The sequence below is a fragment of the Trachinotus anak genome, unplaced genomic scaffold (assembly GCF_046630095.1).
Source record: "Trachinotus anak isolate AG129_WGS33_773 ecotype Australia unplaced genomic scaffold, CSIRO_AGI_Tana_v1 ptg000034l, whole genome shotgun sequence".
NCBI lineage: Eukaryota > Metazoa > Chordata > Actinopteri > Carangiformes > Carangidae > Trachinotus > Trachinotus anak.
Window position 1 is genome coordinate 5,513,178 of NW_027273885.1, and position 20,519 is coordinate 5,533,696.

General features: G+C 40.5%; 2 protein-coding genes across 2 annotated transcripts; one reads left to right on the forward strand and one right to left on the reverse strand.

The window, feature by feature from the left end:
• Positions 1 to 133: 133 nt before the first annotated feature.
• LOC139614458 (transmembrane protease serine 2-like) lies at positions 134 to 8,199 on the forward strand. The gene is made up of 13 exons (XM_071471746.1): positions 134 to 715; positions 959 to 1,106; positions 1,761 to 1,853; positions 2,013 to 2,126; positions 2,471 to 2,600; positions 2,694 to 2,804; positions 2,889 to 2,932; positions 3,582 to 3,744; positions 3,836 to 4,008; positions 4,721 to 4,822; positions 5,068 to 5,210; positions 5,832 to 5,984; positions 6,727 to 8,199. The coding sequence occupies exons 1-13, from the start codon at positions 701 to 703 to the stop codon at positions 6,742 to 6,744; spliced, it is 1,407 nt and encodes a 468-aa protein (XP_071327847.1). The 5' UTR covers positions 134 to 700; the 3' UTR covers positions 6,745 to 8,199.
• On the reverse strand, positions 7,163 to 20,497 carry bace2 (beta-secretase 2). The gene is made up of 9 exons (XM_071471745.1): positions 19,884 to 20,497; positions 15,567 to 15,655; positions 14,980 to 15,196; positions 12,647 to 12,778; positions 11,642 to 11,776; positions 11,253 to 11,354; positions 10,614 to 10,763; positions 10,322 to 10,490; positions 7,163 to 9,096 (listed from the first exon to the last, which is right to left on the reverse strand). Exons 1-9 carry the CDS (start codon positions 20,175 to 20,177, stop codon positions 8,855 to 8,857), a joined length of 1,530 nt encoding a protein of 509 aa, XP_071327846.1. The 5' UTR covers positions 20,178 to 20,497; the 3' UTR covers positions 7,163 to 8,854.
• Between the last annotated feature and the right edge of the window lie 22 nt (positions 20,498 to 20,519).

Genomic DNA, 20,519 nt, shown 5'->3' on the forward strand with positions numbered 1-20,519 from the left:
TCTAAGACATTTAGAAATGTATAATGTGTGTACACCTTGCAAATATTCAATAACTTCATTCCACTTTGTATTACTGACCTATTCTCTTCAGGTTTGTTGTTAAGTCTGTCTCGGTTTACATCAGAGTTGTACTTTGCCTGATCAGTAATTTATGACAAATTTATTTACAAATACAACACTCTGCGTTTTCTGTCACTTATTAACTCAAGTATTGATGCTTAATGTGTTTGCCTGTGTATACCTCGTGTAGTGTCGTACCTTTCCATCACATTCTCGGTATAAAGGCGCTCACTCACTCACCGCGCTGACAGCTCAGCAGATAACACCTGTGGCATGTTTAGACTGAGTAACTGTCCTTATTGTGCTTGTTGTGTGCTCAGGAGGGAAACTTCAAACCGATGCAGATGAAGTGTGAGGAGTGACCCCTCGAGTGGCTGTGCGGGCTCTTTGATCACTGTGGTGTGAGAACCAAGAGAGGGCAGAACAGGGGAGATGTGAGAGGAGATGACACAGATCTGAATAGTGTTTTTTCCAGGGAGCAGGGCTGTGAAAAATTATCTTAAAGCTTCACTGACTCTTGGAGTGGACATTGATACCAACTAGATAATTTACATGCGAAATTGGTGTTTGAATTATACCTGGAAGATATTTTTCCACTGCATCCATCTGTAAATGAAGGATATTGTTGGATAAACAGAAAATGACCACCAGCCCGGTAAGTAAGACTATGTAGAGTAACTCCTATCATACTAATATGATAATCAAAATAGTATCATGTTTAGATGTGTGAGTGATTTTGCATTTGATATGTTGAACAATCCCATTTTTACATTTACAGTTGAGGTATTTTCAAGTTACCCAGACTAACTTAGATGACTTTAATTCAAAGGGATTACAAGCAGCAGGATTTTGAAAACTGATCTGATCATCACTTACAGTACTGGACTTTACTTTACAGTATCTGGACCCAGGCTCTCGTTTCATCCACAAAGATGGAGAGTGGAAACTTCCTCCGCCCAGCCGATCAGACGTGAGGCCCCAGTATGTTCACCATCTGGCCCCAAACCCTCCACCTGAGATCAGCCTCTCTGTCCCCAAACATAAAGGTTCAGCTTCGTTTTCTTTATAGTGGAAAAATAGTGTTGAAGTGTTTTTAATACAACTGTTCAAAGAGGAGCTTTGTGCAGGTTTTGAATCCTCAAAGGAGGATTAACAGGTTTCATATATTACAATCTTATAGCTATAAACATGTGCTCAGCTTTTCCAGATCTACATTTTTTTTAAGTCTATAGTTCAATAATGACAATTCCCTTCAAGAAAAAGCACAGGACAAAAATGTTAATGGAGAGTCATAACTAAATACTTGTAGGTGTAGAACTTTTTAATATAAATAACAAATAACACATTATTAATCAGATATACAGTGTAAAAGGAGTAACTGTTAAAACTGTATTTCCACCCTGAGGACAGCCATTGTCTGACATATGACTAATCATAACTAGTGTGATGACTTGTATAGCATCTATCTAATTTAAATGTAACTCTCACAGTGGTTCCTGTCAGTCAGACAGATGTTTCCAACAACAAATTATTTTTACAACAAAGATCAAAAATACAGATGTTCACACACCATCAAAAATAACATTTAAGCTGCATATAAGAAAGAAACAAGAAAATGTGCACATATTAGACATGTTTGACACGCGGGTATGTTGGGTGTAAATGTGTTTCCAGTCACAGTGTGTGCTGTGTTTTGTCAGATGTAAAACAGAGGTGTGTTAAGTTCGCTGTGGCTGCTGTGATCTGTCTGCTGCTCCTTCTGCTGCTGGCTGGAATCCTCCTCGCTTATTACTGTGAGTGGAGGATTTGTCGCTACTGTTCAGTGCACTGCAGTAATTTTAAACTTAGATGCATGCACACACACACACACACACACACACACACACACACACACACACACACACACACACACAGCATATTGTATATTCACAACGATATTCCTCTGTTCCCAGTTTCCTCGCCCTGTGTGCGCGGGATGCAGTGTGGTGATGGGAGCTGTGTGTGGGAGTCCCAGTGGTGTGATGGAGTGAGAGACTGTCCAGCTGGCCAGGATGAAGCCAACTGTGGTAAACAGCCTCATCCAGAGCCAAAGTGCAGGATAAAACACACCTGAAAATCCTGCAATCTGTCCACTCACCTTTATATTTATAAGACACCTCAATATAAGTTTTACATTAACTTATGCACTTTCAGATTAAAGTCCTGTGCCTATATTTATCATCTTTAAACAGATTTTATAGTTTTTGTGTTTAATCCTTATACACACCGCTGGTCATGATTGTGTATAGTTCCTAGTTTTATCATTGGCATTAGTATAATGTTAATAGTATTATGTAAGAAATCTGAAAAATCTAACTTGACTCCAGCATGACTTCCCTCTACACCTACTTTCCATGCTGTTTGTGCTCAGTGAGGCTGCACGGCTCCAGCTTCCTACTCCAAATCTACTCGACTCAGGCTAAAAACTGGAGGAGCGTTTGTTCTCACGGCTGGGCCGAGCAGCAGGGCAGAGCGAGCTGCCGGACCATTGGATACAGCAGGTAAGACACTCAGGTGTTTCACAAACAGAGACTGCTGTGTGAGGGATTTATGTCTTGGATTTAACTTGTACTTACCATGATGTGGTTTGACAGGGACACTTATTTTAAATCTGGCCGACAGAAGACTGACTCCGATGAAGGATTCTTAATGGTGAAGTCTGATTTCAACCCGGAGGCTTTCATACTGCAACAGCTTGAGCTCCGGTAAGTGGACCTAAAAAACATTGTCAAAAGGCTAATGTTGGATCAAAGTCAACTAATAACTGTCTTTTTCTTTGTCTTCCGCAGAAAAACATGTCCCAGCAACAGTGTGGTGACATTACGTTGTACTGGTATGTACATATATATATATATATATATATATATATATATATATATATATATATATATATATATATATATTCAAAGTGTATATATACATATATACTTTGAATTTATCTTTTTTTTTTAAACTAGAGGAGGGATGTTTTTCTAGTTTGGTAATATTGCAGTTTCTGTTATTTATTTATTTTCTCTTATGTTCTGCAGCCAAGCTGTTAGAGGTGTATGACATTTTCTGCAGCTGAAAGTTTTTGATTTACATATTATGAATATCCAAGACAGAGACGTAGGAACATTTGTCTTGATTTTGGTGAAATGGCATGCAGGAGTGTGGGCTTGTGTAGGGCGCTTCATCTCCTTCATGTTGTGTCCTTGTGACACCAACAAAGGAGATGAGAAAATAAAAAAAAAGGCTTTAGTGAAGCTTGATGCTTTATTGTCCTCTTCAGATGTTTCCTGGTTTAAATTATTTTATTGTTGTATCTGTTTCAGTTGAAACTATATTTGTCAGTAAATGTGAAGCTGTCCAGTGATTTCACCTTTTTTCATGCACCCATCAATGTAGTTAGACAGGATTGTGGCCTCCTCCTTATTGAACCTGCTTGTAAAAACCCCTGTTGAGGTGAAATGCAGCCTCTCTAATAGCAGTCCTGTCCTCAGATTGTGGGAGCGGGGTGAACTCCAGCAGGGCCTCCGGGGGCCAGCTGGCCTCCCTCGGGTCCTGGCCTTGGCAGGTCAGCCTGCAGGTCGCGGGCTCCCACCGCTGTGGAGGAGCCGTCATCTCCCCTTACTGGATAGTGACGGCAGCACACTGTGTGGCCAGGTGGGGTCTTACTCACCACACTTCCTCTCAAAGCAGTGGTTGGGATCTGATCCGACCTGAATCTCCTCTCTGCTGTTTGTTTCCTGCCCAGGGCCTCCAGCCCCAGCGACTGGGCAGTGTATTCTGGGATAGTGGATCCATTAGGTACCCTGTTTAACCCTGCCTACTCTGTGAGTCGCATCATAGCCCATGAAAACTACAAGAGCCTCACTCGCATGAATGACATCGCTCTGATGAGGCTCACCAAAGCTCTGGACCTCACAGGTGCTCATAAACACATTTACATACACAGGGATGCAAAAACATTTACCAAGCAAACTATAGAGCCACGCACACTTTTCCTAGTGGCCAGTTTTTTTTTAAGATTACAGAACAAAAATCTAAAATAATCTGCATAACCGGTAGTCAGTTTGTGTAATAAATCATAACATAACATAAATCTCTTATATACACTCAGCTGCCAGTTTATTAGGTATAACTACACAAACTTAAACTAATACAGTCTATTACAACAGTCCTGCAATCAATCCTCCATTCATGAAGGTTATAATGTTCTAAATTTGAGAGGCATTAAACAGAGAGGTCTCTCTGTTATTTAGCCTACCCACAGTGATATAAATGGGACGGGCAATAACGATGTACCTGTGGCAACTGACTGTATAGTGTGTGATTAAATGTTTGATTTAAACGTGTGATTAACGATTAATGTTGTGTATCATTTGTATTACTGTATTGTCTTTCTTCTTCATTTTAAACTCATGAAAAGTGCCCTATAAATAAATTGTATTATTATTATTATTATTATAATTATAGCCCCTATTCTTTGGAAACCAGGTGGATAAATGTATATGTATGTGTATAGAGCACACATGAGCTGCGTGACTCAACACTCACACACCTTTTTAAAAGTCATAGAGAATTAAAAATGTTCCTTTTGCAGACTTATTAACAGCAGCCATCTCATTTTCTTCGGCAGCCTCCAGTAATACCAGACCTGTGTGCCTGCCCAGTGTTGGTTTAAACTTCACTGCTCCTCAGAAAGCCTGGATAACACGATTTGGTCGAACAGCAAATGGAGGTGAGAGAGGCGGTCACATGTGGTTAAGAGGTGTTGTCTTTTTTTTACTGCTACCACTGGATGGCGGTAAAGTCTTTGTAATTGTGCATTCATTGGCTTTAACGCTGTAATGCGCACCAACATATACAATGTCTGTGAGGAGAAAACCAACATTACTTTAAATAAATGTCCAACTAGGCAGGAGAAGATGCAGGTTTAAATGAACGATCTAAAGTCATGTTATCTGTCTGCTGTGTCCCTGACAGACTCTGGCTCTCCGCACCTGATGGAGGCTCAGGTCTCACTCATAGATACTGCAGAGTGCAACAGCTCCATCGCCTACAACGGCAGGTTGTCACAGGGCATGTTATGTGCCAGGGAGATGGAGGCAGGAACGGGCGTGTGCCATGTAAGACGAACATGCAATGTTTTTTCTCTCAGAGATCTGAAAATAATATTTAAAGACTAAAACCAATAACATGATACACAAACCACATAATATCACGTCATGAGGTGTTTCTGAGTTGTATGGTGGAGTACCAGACAGCCACCCCACTGGTCAACTGCCCTCAGGGTTGATATGTTTCAATGTCAGCTGTAAATACAGCCTTTATACGCAGAATCAAGTGATCAATATACAGTATACTCAAAGAAATCCACATAAGCAGCAACAAACAGTCTTTTTAATAAACTGTATTTTCCGGTGTAATTCAGTTTTTCTTGCATAAACAGCTCAGTGACATAAAAACAGTTTGTTTGTGAAAAGAATTCAAAGCATTTTCCAGCTCTTATGTAACTCGTAGTCAAACAAGACCTGCACTATGTTCTGTAAATGGTTTAAATAAACAGTTCCGCTCGTAACACATCATTGGGAAGGTTGAGTCAGCGCGAGTTTCACCAAGCACGACACTGAGATCATAGTGAAGCTCTTGATGTTGACTGAGTGATGAGTTGTTATATGTTATACGTAACTTCCAGAGGCTGTAGTTCATGAATGTTCACTAAAATCTTGATCCGAACTCATTTTCAGGCTGACAGTGGCGGCCCTCTGGTGTCTCTGACAGATGGGCTATGGTGGCTCGTAGGGGACAGTATTTGGGGGGAACACTGTGCTGAGCAGAACAAACCAGGTGTTTATGGAAACGTCACCTATTTTCTGGACTGGATCTACGCTCAGATGAAGGTAGAAACTCACCAAAGTCAAACCCACTTACAGCTGACGTTAGATTTTTGACAATGCAACAGGCAACATACAGTCAAACTAAGGACAGATTAGTCTTTTAAAGGCTGTTAGATAAAATCAGTTTCCATTCCATGCTTCGTAATTTAATGTCTGCATGTGAATGCATGAATGATTCTTAGCATCTGATTTAATCTTCTTGGAGGAGCAGATGCTCTAAGAAGGTTTATCCATCTGCTGTTCCAAGTACTACGGCTTGACTGAGGCTGGATGTAATAATACCTACAGTATGTTTGAATCACAGCGGGACCTTAAAGCAAGTTGGGATATTAATAGTGTCGCGTGAGCTTCATCTTATTTATTTAACTACACGACGAGTCAAAAGGATAATCTACGTTTTATTGTGTTTAATTAGCCTTTGGCCTCCTTTGCTTTAATGGCGCAGGGAAAATTATGTTTGGCTTGGTTTTATTCTTAAGCTTAAAATACAATATTATCTTGTGCTGAAACGATTAAATAATTGTGTCAGTGAAGGAAAAACTAGTAAATGACATTTAATAATATTTAAATAATTAGGAATTAATCATTTTTTTGCTTTGTTCAAGCTTTCATATTATTATCAGTGTTTTTTTCTTCATTTGTAGTTTTTTATATTGAAATGTGGGAGTTGTTTAAATAATGTTCAGACATAAAATCACATTTATCACATGCAACTAAATACAAATCTGTTTTTTTCTTTTTACAGAAGCATCAAGATGACTGATGACAAGACCAAAGATTAACTATTTGAGATATTTGTGTTTACAGTTTCTTTGTGCAAAGACATGTTTCTCATCAATATCTGTATCACAAACATAACTTATTTCCTTATTTTATTGCTGCTCTGTATCTTCATAATTTATCACTGTTGATGTAGACTGTAGGGTTTTGCTCAGATGAATGTAAAAAGCTCCATGTTTTCATATTATCTCTTTATAACAGTTTATTTCTTTCATTTTTTTTGTACATTTCTAATGTCTTTATTTTAGTCTGTATAAATATGATTGTAATTTTTCATGTCATTAACAGTGAAGTTTGTGGCAGTAAATAGAGATACCATGTGTCAACACAAGATGTCACTCACAAACCATATCAAGCTCTTTTCCACTGACTCTTAAAAGATGGTTCGGTCCTGCGTAGCCTTTCACAACAAAATACGTTTATTCATTTAAAATAATTTACATCATTGATGTGATCACAAATGGTTTTATTTACAGCATAAGTACAATTTTGGCACAGAAAAAGACACTTATAAATAAGCAAACATTCAAAGAATCAAGTGTACCTTCAAATTAACAATTTTTCAACTTTAAATTTTGGCAGAGAGAAACAAGTTAGTGCAACTCGAGTCATACGAGTCAAAGCTGAAGCTCAGAGCCAAAAGGCACTAGTTTCAGATTGATTGTGCAGCACAGTCTCAGCGGTCTCACCATATTTCATGTACTCTATCTCTGACTAGTATATATGAAACTGTTGCTAGTGTCAAGAGACTATAAAATGGCATTTAATAACTTTTAGTTGCTAACAGGTCGTTGAGCTTCAACTAGAAAGCAAAGAGGTGACGATGTGTTTCCAATGTGTCAGTTTCAAAAATCATTTGGCTTCTAATTAGGTCTTTGATTTGTATAAAAAATGAAATATAAATATGTACCCTTGAACATCTACGTCTAAAAAGAAAGAATTTGAGTAATAATACAATCACATTCAAAGAAAATTAAATGTAAATTTGGATGTATACACAATTAGTAAAATTGCATTAATACAACAAAATTGCGTAACAGAAATATTGATCTTTAAACTTTATATTACACTTTTGATTGACTTAAGGAAAAAAAAAAGTGCAATTCAGCAGAAGTCTTAAACAGTTTGTAAAGCTGAACTAACAGTAAACTGAGACTTAAAGGCACTACAGGCACTGTAAACAAGTGTAATATTCTTCTTATTAACAGTGATTGATTGAGCAGCTTTTACCCTTAACTTCAACAGACAGATACATTAATTTGATCATCTGTAAAGGCACATTTAAAGAGGTTGTATGTCCTTAGAAATTACTAACACACAGTTTGCCTGGAAATGAAACCAGTAATGTGTCAATTGTTCAATAATGCACCAGTGGTTGTTGACCCACCCACAGTCCTGTGATTATCTGTGAGGAAGAAACTCCACCTTTAGATATTCTTATCCCGCAATGCGTCAGTGCTGGTGTGATATTTAGTGTGTCAGGTTTTTTTGTGATAAAGTGTTTCATAGTTTCGTTCACCTTTCTGGTTGGTTTGTGTTAGGGATCTCCTGCATTTCCCATAAACAGCCCTTAAGAGCTGAGGCATGAACTTGATTTGTGTTCTCACAAACTACACTTGAGTTATAGCTGTAGATGCAGAGAGAAATACTGACAGCATACGAGCCTCTCGAGCTGAGAAAGACCAAGTCATACCCATTACTAAATCCTGTCCTGTACCTACATGGCATTGTGAACTTTTAATTTGTTCTTCTTCCACTATGCTGATGTCTCACAGTGTCTACATATGAAATTACATGAATTATCAGTGAGAATAAGAAAGGTAAACAGGAAACTGTGGAACTATAAATAAATCAAAAGCTGTTTTGAAGAAGTGTTTTTAGGGTGGATTTTCCCTTTGAGAGGCAGCCGATGTGTCTGCGTCTACCTCTATGGGCCGAGCTGAAGAGTCCAGTCTAGAGTCACTGAGACATCCAGAGCTGAGTGTCACTGTTTGGTCCAGGCTGAACCTCACCTGTTTCTCCACCGCTGTGGACAGGCTCCGCTCAGCGTCTCCCTGCTCGTTTATCCTCTTCACCCGTCTATTCCCTCTCAGTCACTTGATGCGGTGGCGGACCAGTGACGACTCGTCGGTTATCTCCCCGGAGTGGCTTCTGCGTCGACAGGGAAGGACCAGCAGGAGCAACAGGATGATGAGGACCACGGCGCAGACCGCCATCAGGGCGTAGGAGATGACCCACATAATAGGCTCCTTCAGCATCCCGCCGGAGCAGTCGGCCGCCACGTCTGCTGCTGAGAAGGGTCCTGCGATCTCTGACAGAGCCACTCCACCACTCACTGCAGACGAAGTACAGGACAGATAGTTGCAGACCTCAGTTCTGACAGGCTGATTCACATCTGAGGTAAAAAGTAAAATATAAAGTGCCAGTGCAAATACCAACCAATCAGAGAATAAAAAAAGACTGAATGAAGCTCATGACCCTTAAAAAAGGAGCTAAACTAAATTTGTATTATTCATTCAGATATGACAACAAGGAGAAATTGTTATTACTGAAGTATTAAAAAATCTATAAGCTAACAGATGAGACAACAGAAAGAGAGGGACTGAGGAGTTTTGGTGAAATTAGTTTGAGATTTTTACTATCAAGCTACAATATCGATTTACCTGTGGCAGCTTCTTAAAACAACTGTCGTCTTAGACTGGCGGCTACTGAGCAGCATCATTGGCGTAATTTGAGGTTTTTCTGTCTTACTCAAGCACAAAATCATCCGTAGTTGAGAGTTTTCTCTTGTCTGGATTTTACCAGCCAACTCAGGAATTACAGCTGCAACCCCACTGTCACAAGCCTGCATCCTTAACCTTCAGCCTACATCTGTTTGCTTAATACAGAACAAAAGTGATCTTTGTACTTTAAGATGAGTGGGAAGGCTTGCCAAGCTCATATTTACACAGGACTTCAGGGAAGTACCACTGTTTAATGTTAAACCTCTGCTGTTTAGGTCATGATGAACAGGACATTCAGCTTTCATCACACAAAGTATCATTAAACAGTTTGCACAGTTTGCATTTCCATAAGTTATCAATTAATCTACAGCACTTTGTGGACAATATTTCATGTAGAATCAGCAACATGTCAGCAAATGACATTTTTCCATCACCAGACAAAACCATATTATAGAGATTAACCTTTAGCCCTTTCATATAAACCCTAATATGTGATGCTCGAAATAACATTAAGGGGAACTTTTTTACTCAAACACTGCAGTGGTTTGTAAACAGGCGAACAGAAAGCAGAAGAATTTTAAGTACTTACTGCTACCTGCCCTGAGATAACCTCTGTTGTGATTTGGTGCTATACAAATAAAAACTGACTCTTATGATTTTTTGTGCCTATGATGAAGAGTGTATACTTGTGTGTTTGTAAGCAGTTCAGCACTTCATGCAAACACACACAATAAATATAGAAACACACATTTGAAACCACATACAAAATACTATCATAATGCAACACTTGAGTTTTAAACCTCTCCGTCTATGTAATGGTCTTAAATGAACCTGCACCTGCACAGTTGCTGAGTGCGAAGCCCAGTCTCCGCTGGGCACGGTCGAACACCACATAGAAGCCTTCCATAACAGTAGCACCGATCACCAGGCCATTAGCTGACGACGACAGTCCGAAACGGAAGCAGTCCAGCGTGCCGTCCACGTCTGTGATTGGCTGGATGTAGAGCTGCAAAATGATAAACGAATAATGACAGAGAATGAGGACTGGTAAGCGTTTGTGTCTCTAAAGTTGACCGAGAAACTCTGGAGAAGGGAGGACTTGTTTTTATGTTTGTGTTTATCCAAGTACCTGAGGCAGGATGGTGATACGGAAGGACTGGCTGCTGTTTGTGGCTCTCAGATAGATGGACAGCTTGGGGAAAAACCTCCAGGGGGTCTCTCCTTTCATCCAGCACGCAAGCTTGGTGCCATCCCAGAACCCTGAAGAAAACTCCTGGATCTGAACCGCAGAGGAAAATAAAGGACGCAGAAATAGACAAACAGAGACAGAGGGAGACAGGAAGGCAAAAGACAAACATACAGAAGCGGAAGGTCAGCACAACACCAAAACAGGTTTTGCTGTTCTCTTTTATTTTCCCACTTGGGATTAATCTGCAAGGATATGGATACATTAATTGAAAATGTTGCTTCCAGGCTCAAATTAACCTTGAGTACTGTTTGTGTGCGGTTGTAAAAGGTGAAAAATGTGTTAAGTAGAAAAAAAAAAAAAAAAAAAGCATGGACACACACACACACACACACACACACACACACACACACACACACACACACACACACACACACACATATATTTTTATAACAGTAAAACTCCTGATCCTTCCTCTCAAAGCGACTACGTCCTTGAATAGTGAGTGTGCGCTATCCTCCCCTGCATCTCTTTGCTCTGACAACATGTTTCATCATTGTCTGTGGAGAGACGGCAGCGTACCAGAGAACTGCGTGTGATGGCTTCTACCACCGCATTGAAGACGTTGACAGGAAGTCGCAGCAGTGTCGTCCCACTGTCAACGATAGCTTTATCCATGTTATACTGAAAGAAAGGGAGAAAGAGTGAAGTGCAGTAGGGTTTCTCTCAGCTCAACAGGCTCCTATGGAAGACCTTGAACAAACAAAAGAATATGAAATGAGGAAGTTCTTTTACAAGCAGACAAACTGGATTACATTCCCTTGCAGTGCTGCGGGTTCTGTTTCATGTCCGTGCTGTAACCTTTACACTATCAGCTCATCGTGAATGAATCAAACTTTGATATCATTTTAGAATAATGGGGGATGGTGTTCAGCAGTTTGAGATAAGACACACAAGCATTTGAAGTTTACCTCTCTGCAGTCCAGGTCCAGATTCTGGTCACCAACCTCCAGCTTCAAAACCTCCACTTGGTAATACCACTCCTCCACAATGGGGGTGTACCACACTGACCCCCGATGCAGTGTTGGTTCAATCCCTCCCATGATCTAAGGAGGAACAAAAATACTGCTTCACTCAACTGTGAGCACAGCAACACACTGAATATCCAACAGGAGCACACTCAAAGGTTCATCCCTCCACATTTTGGCTTCACACACACACACACACACACACACACACACACACACACACACACACACACACACAGCCATCTAATCCATCTGTCTGTGTCAGTGGGTCGTGTGATGGAAATGCAGGGAGCGAGGCACTGAGGCCGTTCATATAACAGTGACAGACCTGCTCTCAGCAGGATACTGTCTTAGCTTAATTAGCTGCACTCTAACTAGACTGGGCCTCCAATGGAGAAACCACATTGATGAGGAAGCTACCAGCTTTTATGTTTCTCTGCTCTGTCTGATCCACTAGTGACAGATTTTATGTAGTCTGAGAAGAAGAGAACTCAACCACATCCCAGTACTTTCCAAGTGAAGTACATAATTGATATTGCTAATGCTAAAAAAGACACAAATTGTATTGCAAAAATACAGAATTAGAGAATTAGATCATATAAAATATAAACATAAATTTCCATTGCTACATGGATGGATGACACCCAGCACTTACAAAGGTGTTAGTGGTCAGGAACCATTATATATTAAAGAGCTCATAGTGCCATATTATCCTAAGAGAACACTCCACTCTCAAAATAAAGGTGTGGTGGTGGTTCCAAGAGTTTTTAAGAGTAAGAAGGGAGACAGAGGATTTGGTGCTATACAAATAAAATTAATTGAATTGAAGAAGTGATTCTGTTTGGGTCAAAAGTCCACTTAACCTTTGAGCAAGCTGTATAAGCAAACCTTATTTGATATATTTATTTGATCAAACTCCTCCCCAGACATCCCCGCTGGACTACTCACAAGACTGCCACCCGCAGGGTCTGCTGTGCTACTGGCTGACAGTCCAGCACCGCACATCTGGAGGGAAAAGATGTCAGGAATTCCCAGCTGTTGCACCACAGAGTTGAAGAAGGGCTCCACAGATGAGTCGGGCTGATCGAGAGAGGAGAGGAGATGTGTAATCATTAACTCATGTTAATCGATTTGGGCTTTAGGCTTTGAGCGTTCACATTTTGAGCTTTTACTTTGTGTGATTGTCCACATTACCTTGCATAACGTTTTTTCCCCCCATTTGCCACATTTTACAATCAGCCAACCATATAAAGGTATTACATTTAGAAAGAAAATAAGCCTTTGAAATTAATGATTTTGTTTCAAAAATGCTAAATGTGAATTTTGAAAACAAAAAAGAAACAAAGAACTAAAAAAAAATTTTTCATTTTTTTGATGATTCTGCTAAAATATTCTGCATCCTAACAGTGATTACATGGGAAGGTAGTCTTAAAAAATGAAATAATAGTAAGTGGAGAAGAAAAAGAACCAAAAACACACAAGTTGGTGATGATCATATTTTCAAACAAATAAAAACAAATAGATATTGTAAACTTTTGGGGAAGTGTCCATGTGTCCATGTTAAAACACCATCATCTGTCTGTGAAGCCGGACAAAGTTCAAGTCATAACATCGGAGATATGCAAAGTTAACTGCTGTCAGGCTGATGAAACTGTTCTCATTGTGTTTTCCATACATTCACCTTTAAAATTAGTATTTCTTTTAATAATAATAATTCTTTTAAAACAAACAATGACCAAAATTACATTTACTCCACATAGACTGTATGAGCGTGTGTGCATTTATGTACAGTATGTGGCTGTGGGGCAGTGGTATGCCCCTTGACAAAAGGATGTTCTTTCCTGTTTTCCACAGATAGGTTTTCATGTCAGTGCTGTAGGATCTTGTCACGCATGACAAACAGACCACAGGCAAGATGGACCTGAACACTCAGGAGACACCAGCAGCACAAAGTGGTCAGTGTGAGCATATCTGCCCCTCAATCACTGGCATTTGATCCCAAAGGTTGGTGTAGTCCGCACGGAATGAAAGAATGCATTGTGCCAGTTTACACTGACGTCATTAGCACCAAATCATCACGTTAAAGAAAGCCGACACCAGAAAAAGCACCTAGGTTTTGTGCCACTGTCACACTTAACACGTACACAGGATGTTCCCCTATGTGCCGTGAAAATGGAAAGTGACTGACAAAGTATTACTGTGGAGGAAGTGAGGATAGAAACAAACACAGGACATATTAGTGCAGCAAAAGTGAAAAAAAAACCAAACAAAAAAACCCCGCAAAAGCCTCATACCCTTAGCTGCTGAAAATAAATCATGAACATGAAAACTTTTCTGTTGTCATGTGAAGAATCCATGACTATGCTTAGATAAGATCTTAGTCTGAAAAGTCATGCAGTACTGTAAAAGAAATGTAGGACAGTAGGAAGACATGCTCTATTAACTTGATAAAACCAGACATTATAAAGAAAATAATCTTTCCTTCCTGTGCACGCTCCATTTTCCCCTCAGGTTTTGCCTCCTGGAGTCACACTCTCATTTCTCTGTTTCTTACATGTCTAACAGCTTCATACCTGAAGCAATACACAATAACTTTGATGTAAAAATTAACTGCTTCTAGTTCTGCGTGGCAATAAAAGACCAACTTATTTTTTGATGTACTTCCCGGTGGTCAACATGTAGACCCAGAACTTTAAAAAGACAAAAACTAATTATGATAAAAGGCAATGGCAGGACCAAGTGATTGCAAGGGATAAGGTTTGACTGATCTTCAGTATATTCAATACGAGTCAAAACATTTTCAAATTGGAACTTGTTTGCTACAAACTATATTTATTTTATTTTGGGCAATATAGTATAGTCCTCATGCATTTACTGCCAACTCTAAAGTACATGAGTCCTGAAATATGGAAACTACAAAGATGACTATATTTGTAAATTTCTTCATAAACAAAGATGCTGTAGCTATGGACAAGAAATAGTCCCTTTGAGTCCCTTTATGAATTGCTTGATTTTTCTAATTACTCACCATAAACACTGTGTTATAATTCCTATTACAGACCAAAATGAGGGGGAAAAACTGCTCTTTCACAATTAATTACTCATTTTTTCTGATTTCCAGGGCTTTCCTGGGCCACAGAGATGTTATTAATTTCATATTTTTAGAGTGTTAATCTGCTTTTTGATATTTACCGAAATCATTGAAAGAGGAATTTAACCTTTACTAATTGGGCGATCTAAGATTTAAGGTGGTATACAAGATTTAAGATGATCTCTCTCACCCGTGCCAGCATGGGATAGGCCAGCCCCAAGATGCCCTGCCAGTTGACCCCAGGAAGGAAGAAGCCGTCAGATGACAGGATGGCAGCTATGTTGACGATGATGGTCCCATTTGGGCCTTTGGGGATGACGACACGGTCCATACCCAGTTCACCTTCCCAGTTGCCTTGGGTGTACCTGACAGCTACAGTGCGCCCAGCTGACCTGTAGGTACTGGAGCTAAGCAGAGAGGAAGAAGCCAAGAAGTGGAAAGAATAATAAGTATCATAATAATAAGAAAGTAAAAAGGGGCTACTTTAAATTTTAGGTAACTCTGACACGACAGATTCAGCACTTTAAAACTAAAGCTAAAGCTTCCCTGATTCCTGATTATATAATTTACAAATATAGAAGTACTATGAATATCTGCTCTTTCTATGAAAAATCTACAATCTGACACATTACACCAATAAATTCTGCCTCTGTGGTGAGACACTGTGGGTTATGGGGAACAGACATGGTAAAACAAGAACTAAACTGAAACTCAATATGGGTGTCAAATTTCTGAGAGCTTCAATATCAGATTACACAAAGTTCTCCAGCCACTCACAGTGCAGTGTTGAAGTAGTGAGTAATGAACGGGTGTGGGGCCGCAGCTACGGCAAAGTTACTGCTACCCGTATCCACCAGGATGTTTAGCTGAAAAACAGAAGGAAGAGTTTGCTTTAGCCATCATTAATTATTTGCAACAACTCCACCCTACCTTACAGCACTCCTGAGTCACAGGGTAAAAATGACAGCTGAAACACAGTGGGATATACTGATAAGTAAGCTCTAATCTTTAAAAGATAAAGACATTTTAAGTTTTTTCTGAACCAATAGTTAGATGAGGAGAAACTACAGCAGAGGAAGAAGCGAGACAACAAAAGAAACTAGAAAATTCCTTACAAAAAGTAAATAACAGAGAAATTAATCTCAAACGACTGAAAAGGAAAAAGAACAAGAAACACAAAGTAATTCAAATCTCTGATTTGCGTCCATCTGAAAGAGCTATATCAAACCTGTCATTAACAAACACTGTCTAGTTTAGCAGTGTTGTGTGTGTTTTGTTAAGTCGACAGGCAGCTAAAATGTCTCCTGTGTGAAATTATCAGTACACTGGAAAACTTAAACAACAGCCACTCTGCTCCTTGTTTTGTTTTACAAACTTTTTGGTCAGTGTTTAGTTGCAGACTAATTATTCCTTAATGCAGAGATGTCCCATATATTTGAGTCAAAACTGAAGCGCACCCGGGCCTGAGCAGGAATTTCATATGAACTTGGATCAGGTAAAAACCTGACCTCTAATTTCTACAGATTCCAAACTGGAACAAACTGGTGTAAAGAGCTTTGTCACTGGGTGTAAAACACTATGCGCATCTGATATAATGACCCTCTAATGTGTGATCTAAGTCAAGCATGATAGCCTCTAGCTACTGACATGACTGGATGAGCTATGCAGCCGTTCTGGTATGTGTCATGTGCACAGTGGGGACCGGCTAACAGCAGTTGAGATAATGTTGTCTTCCAGGCATCAAATCAACGAGTGGGAACTAATTAGCCAGCAGACTTCTGTCACCTCCACAACTGAGCAGTGGCCACATTAACACTCACTAGCTTGCGTTTCCCACCACGACAGGCTCATAAATATGACAACCCACATTCACCTGACGACTCAGCAACAAAGAGGTCTATACCATGGCTTTTCAATAATGTCACATGACACAGTCTATAAAAATACTAAGTCTTCATTCAGCATGCTCAGCTACACAGGGGCAAACTGCAACAATCAATCTATCTTCATTTCTGTGTGGCTGCCTTTGTTTTTGATGGACCAGAACAGCAGGAAGTGGATTGTTTCACATGTAAAAGAATGCTCCAGGCAAACAAGTCACTCCAAACAAGAAAAAACATAGAGACTTCCTCAAACTTTGCCTCAAGCCCTCAAACCAATCCCACATAAATCATGTCTAACTAAAGCCTGTTCACCATTGTACTGCATTTTTGCAAAAAGTAGCAAAAGTATCATAATTAAATACTTATAGACAACATCCCACTATCAAGCGCAGGTGTGCAAAAAGTCATTTTGAAACAGTTCTGTTATTATCAACCATGTGTTATCGACCAGTTCAGTTGGGCACAGGAAGCCCCTGATGGCCTTTCTGCAGGAGGCGAGTTTATCAGTTCCTCCTCCTTGGGCTGGCCCTGGTCCCATCATGGAGACTGTGCCATCTAAAACCCCTCTGCTGCCTTGCAGAGGGCACCAGTCCAGTCAAACAAGACCTGAACCGGCCAAACAGGCCAGATTCAAAAATACTTGAACCTTGTGGCGAAGGAGGGGGAGCAGGGGCATTTTCTTATCCCCACACCGTCTATCTGCTCTAGTCCTATTATCCTCCCTCAGCTCGGCTACTGAGCCTCGGGCAAACCTCTTCCCCCGCTGCTGCGGCAGCCTGCAGTTGAGCTTTCGCTGTCTAATTGGCAGTGGCTCCATGGCAGCAACGTGCATCTGCTACCTGTTTGTACCAATTAGCAGATGTGAGGCTCTCCAGCCGACACCTCAGCCTGGCTGTGCCACATGCTAACAGATGTGGCAATTAGTGGCTCATTTGAATAGTGCCTCATTTAACACCACAGCTGTGTAATCACATCATCATTTGGTTACGATAATACTGATAGCATAACTCAACAGTACTGTGTTACAGGCCATTTTGGCACCACATAACCAATCTGAACTAAACTGGACTGAACTCTCTTGGCATAAATAGCTGATATAAAGGTTCCGCTCTTAACTGTGGACAGAGTACAGGAGCGTTAGAGCTGCAATATCAAAGGGGCAATGTTAAGAAGAGTAACTATTTCCTGTATCTATAGTGTGAAATAGACATGAATGATGCTAACACATATGGCAATATATTTCTCACAAAACCATCATCCACAGGTGCAACATTTAAAGTGAAAAAAGTCCATTCAGGAAAATAATGTATTCAAATCACTGGTTACTTCCCCCTGAGCCTCCTCAGGCTGTGTAGAGAGCAGGTCACCTGTCACAGGCCTGAAATAGACCATTTTCAAAGCTGTCATTTTGACATATCGAAACACACAGGTTTACGTAATGATGATGACAATGCTAATTAGTGAAAACTGCCATCCATACTGGTCAGCTGGTTTCAGGGACCTGGTATTGTGCATGCTGTCTCACTGCTGGGACACTTCTGAGTCATCTCTAGTGTCATTAGTTGCACATGTGCTTCTTCTTCTATCATAAGTTTAAATGTCTACTGTGGTGCCGGTCTATTAGGAATCAACTGGTGAGGCACCACTGACACTCAGCATGTTTTAACTGGGCCCATATGTTATAAATGAAAAGTATTTTAGTCACTTTCTATAAAATACTGTAAGCGATTTGTTTGAAAATGAACCATTGTGACTGTATCTCCAGAGGATTAATTGTGAAAGAGTCAGACAATAATACTGAAATCTGTTTTCTGATGACTGTTGATTACTAATGAAAAACCACACACATGTCTGGCAACTGAGAGCATCTGTACCATTTGCCCTCTATGTTACCTGAGAAATGTCCACTGGAATAAAGTGTTATTTGGAACAAATTAGAGCCTGAACCAACATCAAATCCTGATAATTTCCTACTTTGTGACGTGCCACTAAAAAGCAGATATTAAACACCTTTCCCCAAAGTACAACTTTGGACTGGCTGTAAAGTTGTGTGGGAACTCTGCTGCAAAATTATCTTCTTAGAGGTTGACACAGGCAAGTGACAGTGCAGGCAGCCCTGATAAGCCTCTGTGAGCCTGAGAAACTGAAGAAACTGAGCTGTGCCACCCATGAGTCTTAAAAGCTCTGATCTGTTTAACATGAGAGGCCCAGGAACAACAGGTCAATGAGATACTAATGAGATAATTCACCTTTGGTTTAAGCTCCATTTCAACACAATGGCAGAGCGTTGCCTTAAGCCTACAACGCCCTGAAGCATCATGTATTTTTAATAGTGACGGGAGAATCCCTTTCCCAACTCTTCCGGGACCATTTAGTCCTCCTTAATCATTAATATGATCTTGTTAGGCACTTTACATAACGAGCAGCATCAAGTGACAATAAATTACACAGGCATATTTCGGTGCAGCCAGAAGAAAATCAGCAGCAAATATGCCTGCACCAGAGCTTGTGTTGTTTTGTACAGTTGTGGGGCTGCTCTTTGCTCCCTGGGAGCCTCATAATCCCTGTCAGCTGCCTGGTAGGAAACACTGGTCCTCACAGGCAGCATCATGTGAGGGGGCATGTGAGTGGGCCTTCAGTCTACCTACACACCCCATGGCTGTACAGACTTGAGCCAGCTGCTGCACCCCACAGCTGTGATGCTATCCTGCCATGATGGACTCAGACAGCCCTGTGAAATAAACACTTGATCTTCTTTTCTAAGAATAATTTTGATAGTGGAGTTTTTCTGCTGTTGGGCAAAGTATGATTAAATATCAAATCTTGCAAAGATACGTAAACAAGGCCCTGGGGTGAAACAATGACACCAAACCCGTTCTCACACTCAACTCCCCCTCTGTGCATCACATGGTGGACAGACCAGCCCCTGTTCACACACAGCAGTCAAACCAGGTCTGCTATCAGTGACTGAATTTAACACATGACCCTGAGTAAAAACCCAGTGACTAAAAAAGAAAGTAAAGAGAGGAGAGGAGAGGAGGGAGTGAAGAGAAAGTGGCGCATTTAACTTCGTTCCCTTGAAAGAAAACCTGAGCAAATAAATAAAATAAAATAAAGTGAATGTTTGTTTTTGAAAAACCACCTGTAGAAATCCTACAGATCACACATATTTCATATGAAACACGTATCGACAGTGTTTGGGATACATTACCGTTTGGGCAGGGGTGCCAATTGACATTTCTATGTAGTAACCTCTTCCGGAGTCCCCTTCCAAGTTGTGCACCATGTCCAGAAAGTTGACTGTTCCCGTGGGATCAGAAGCCAGAGAGAGGCCGTTTCCATCGGAGGTCAACGCTACTCGCCGAAGAGAAGTCAAATTCACAGCCGAGGATACGTTGTACTTCCCTGTGTATATCTTCAGCGGTATGGAGAAGTAACACTTGGACACGCCGAAGTATAAACTAAAAGCAAATGCACATATCGAAACAGGAGTAGTGTATGCCATGGTGGTGTTAGCTGTTTGTTTTTTTGTTGTTGTTTTTTTTTTTAGCAGTTACAACAGGGAAATACTAGGTAAAGACTCCAGCTCCTTGTTTAAAGTTTGCTCCTTAAGTTTTCAGTTTAGCCATCATGAAAACGCCTGAACCGCGGTAACCGCCATCATGGAAACGCTGCCTCTTCGCCGTCAAGAAGAAGCTGGACATGCTGACATCGTACCACGGTGTGTGTGACACTGAGAAGAGCTGTTTGTCCGCAGTCGGTAGACTTCACCGAGATGTTTCGCCTCCATCCACTCCTCCAACTCTGGAAAGCTAGCCAAAACGGAAAACACGACTTCCGGTTATCG

Bases quoted from the DNA above. Each gene is read 5' to 3' on its own strand.
- LOC139614458 (XM_071471746.1), top strand. The intron at 1,854-2,012 runs GTGAGTGGAGGA...CTCTGTTCCCAG, and splicing joins AATCCTCCTCGCTTATTACT to TTTCCTCGCCCTGTGTGCGC. The intron at 2,127-2,470 runs GTAAACAGCCTC...GTTTGTGCTCAG, and splicing joins CCAGGATGAAGCCAACTGTG to TGAGGCTGCACGGCTCCAGC.
- bace2 (XM_071471745.1), bottom strand. From the start codon at position 20,177: ATGGCATACACTACTCCTGTTTCGATATGTGCATTTGCTTTTAGTTTA. The intron at 11,355-11,641 runs GTAAACTTCAAA...CCTTTCTTTCAG, and splicing joins TGGACCTGGACTGCAGAGAG to TATAACATGGATAAAGCTAT. The intron at 10,764-11,252 runs GTACGCTGCCGT...TCTGCGGTTCAG, and splicing joins CCATCACACGCAGTTCTCTG to ATCCAGGAGTTTTCTTCAGG.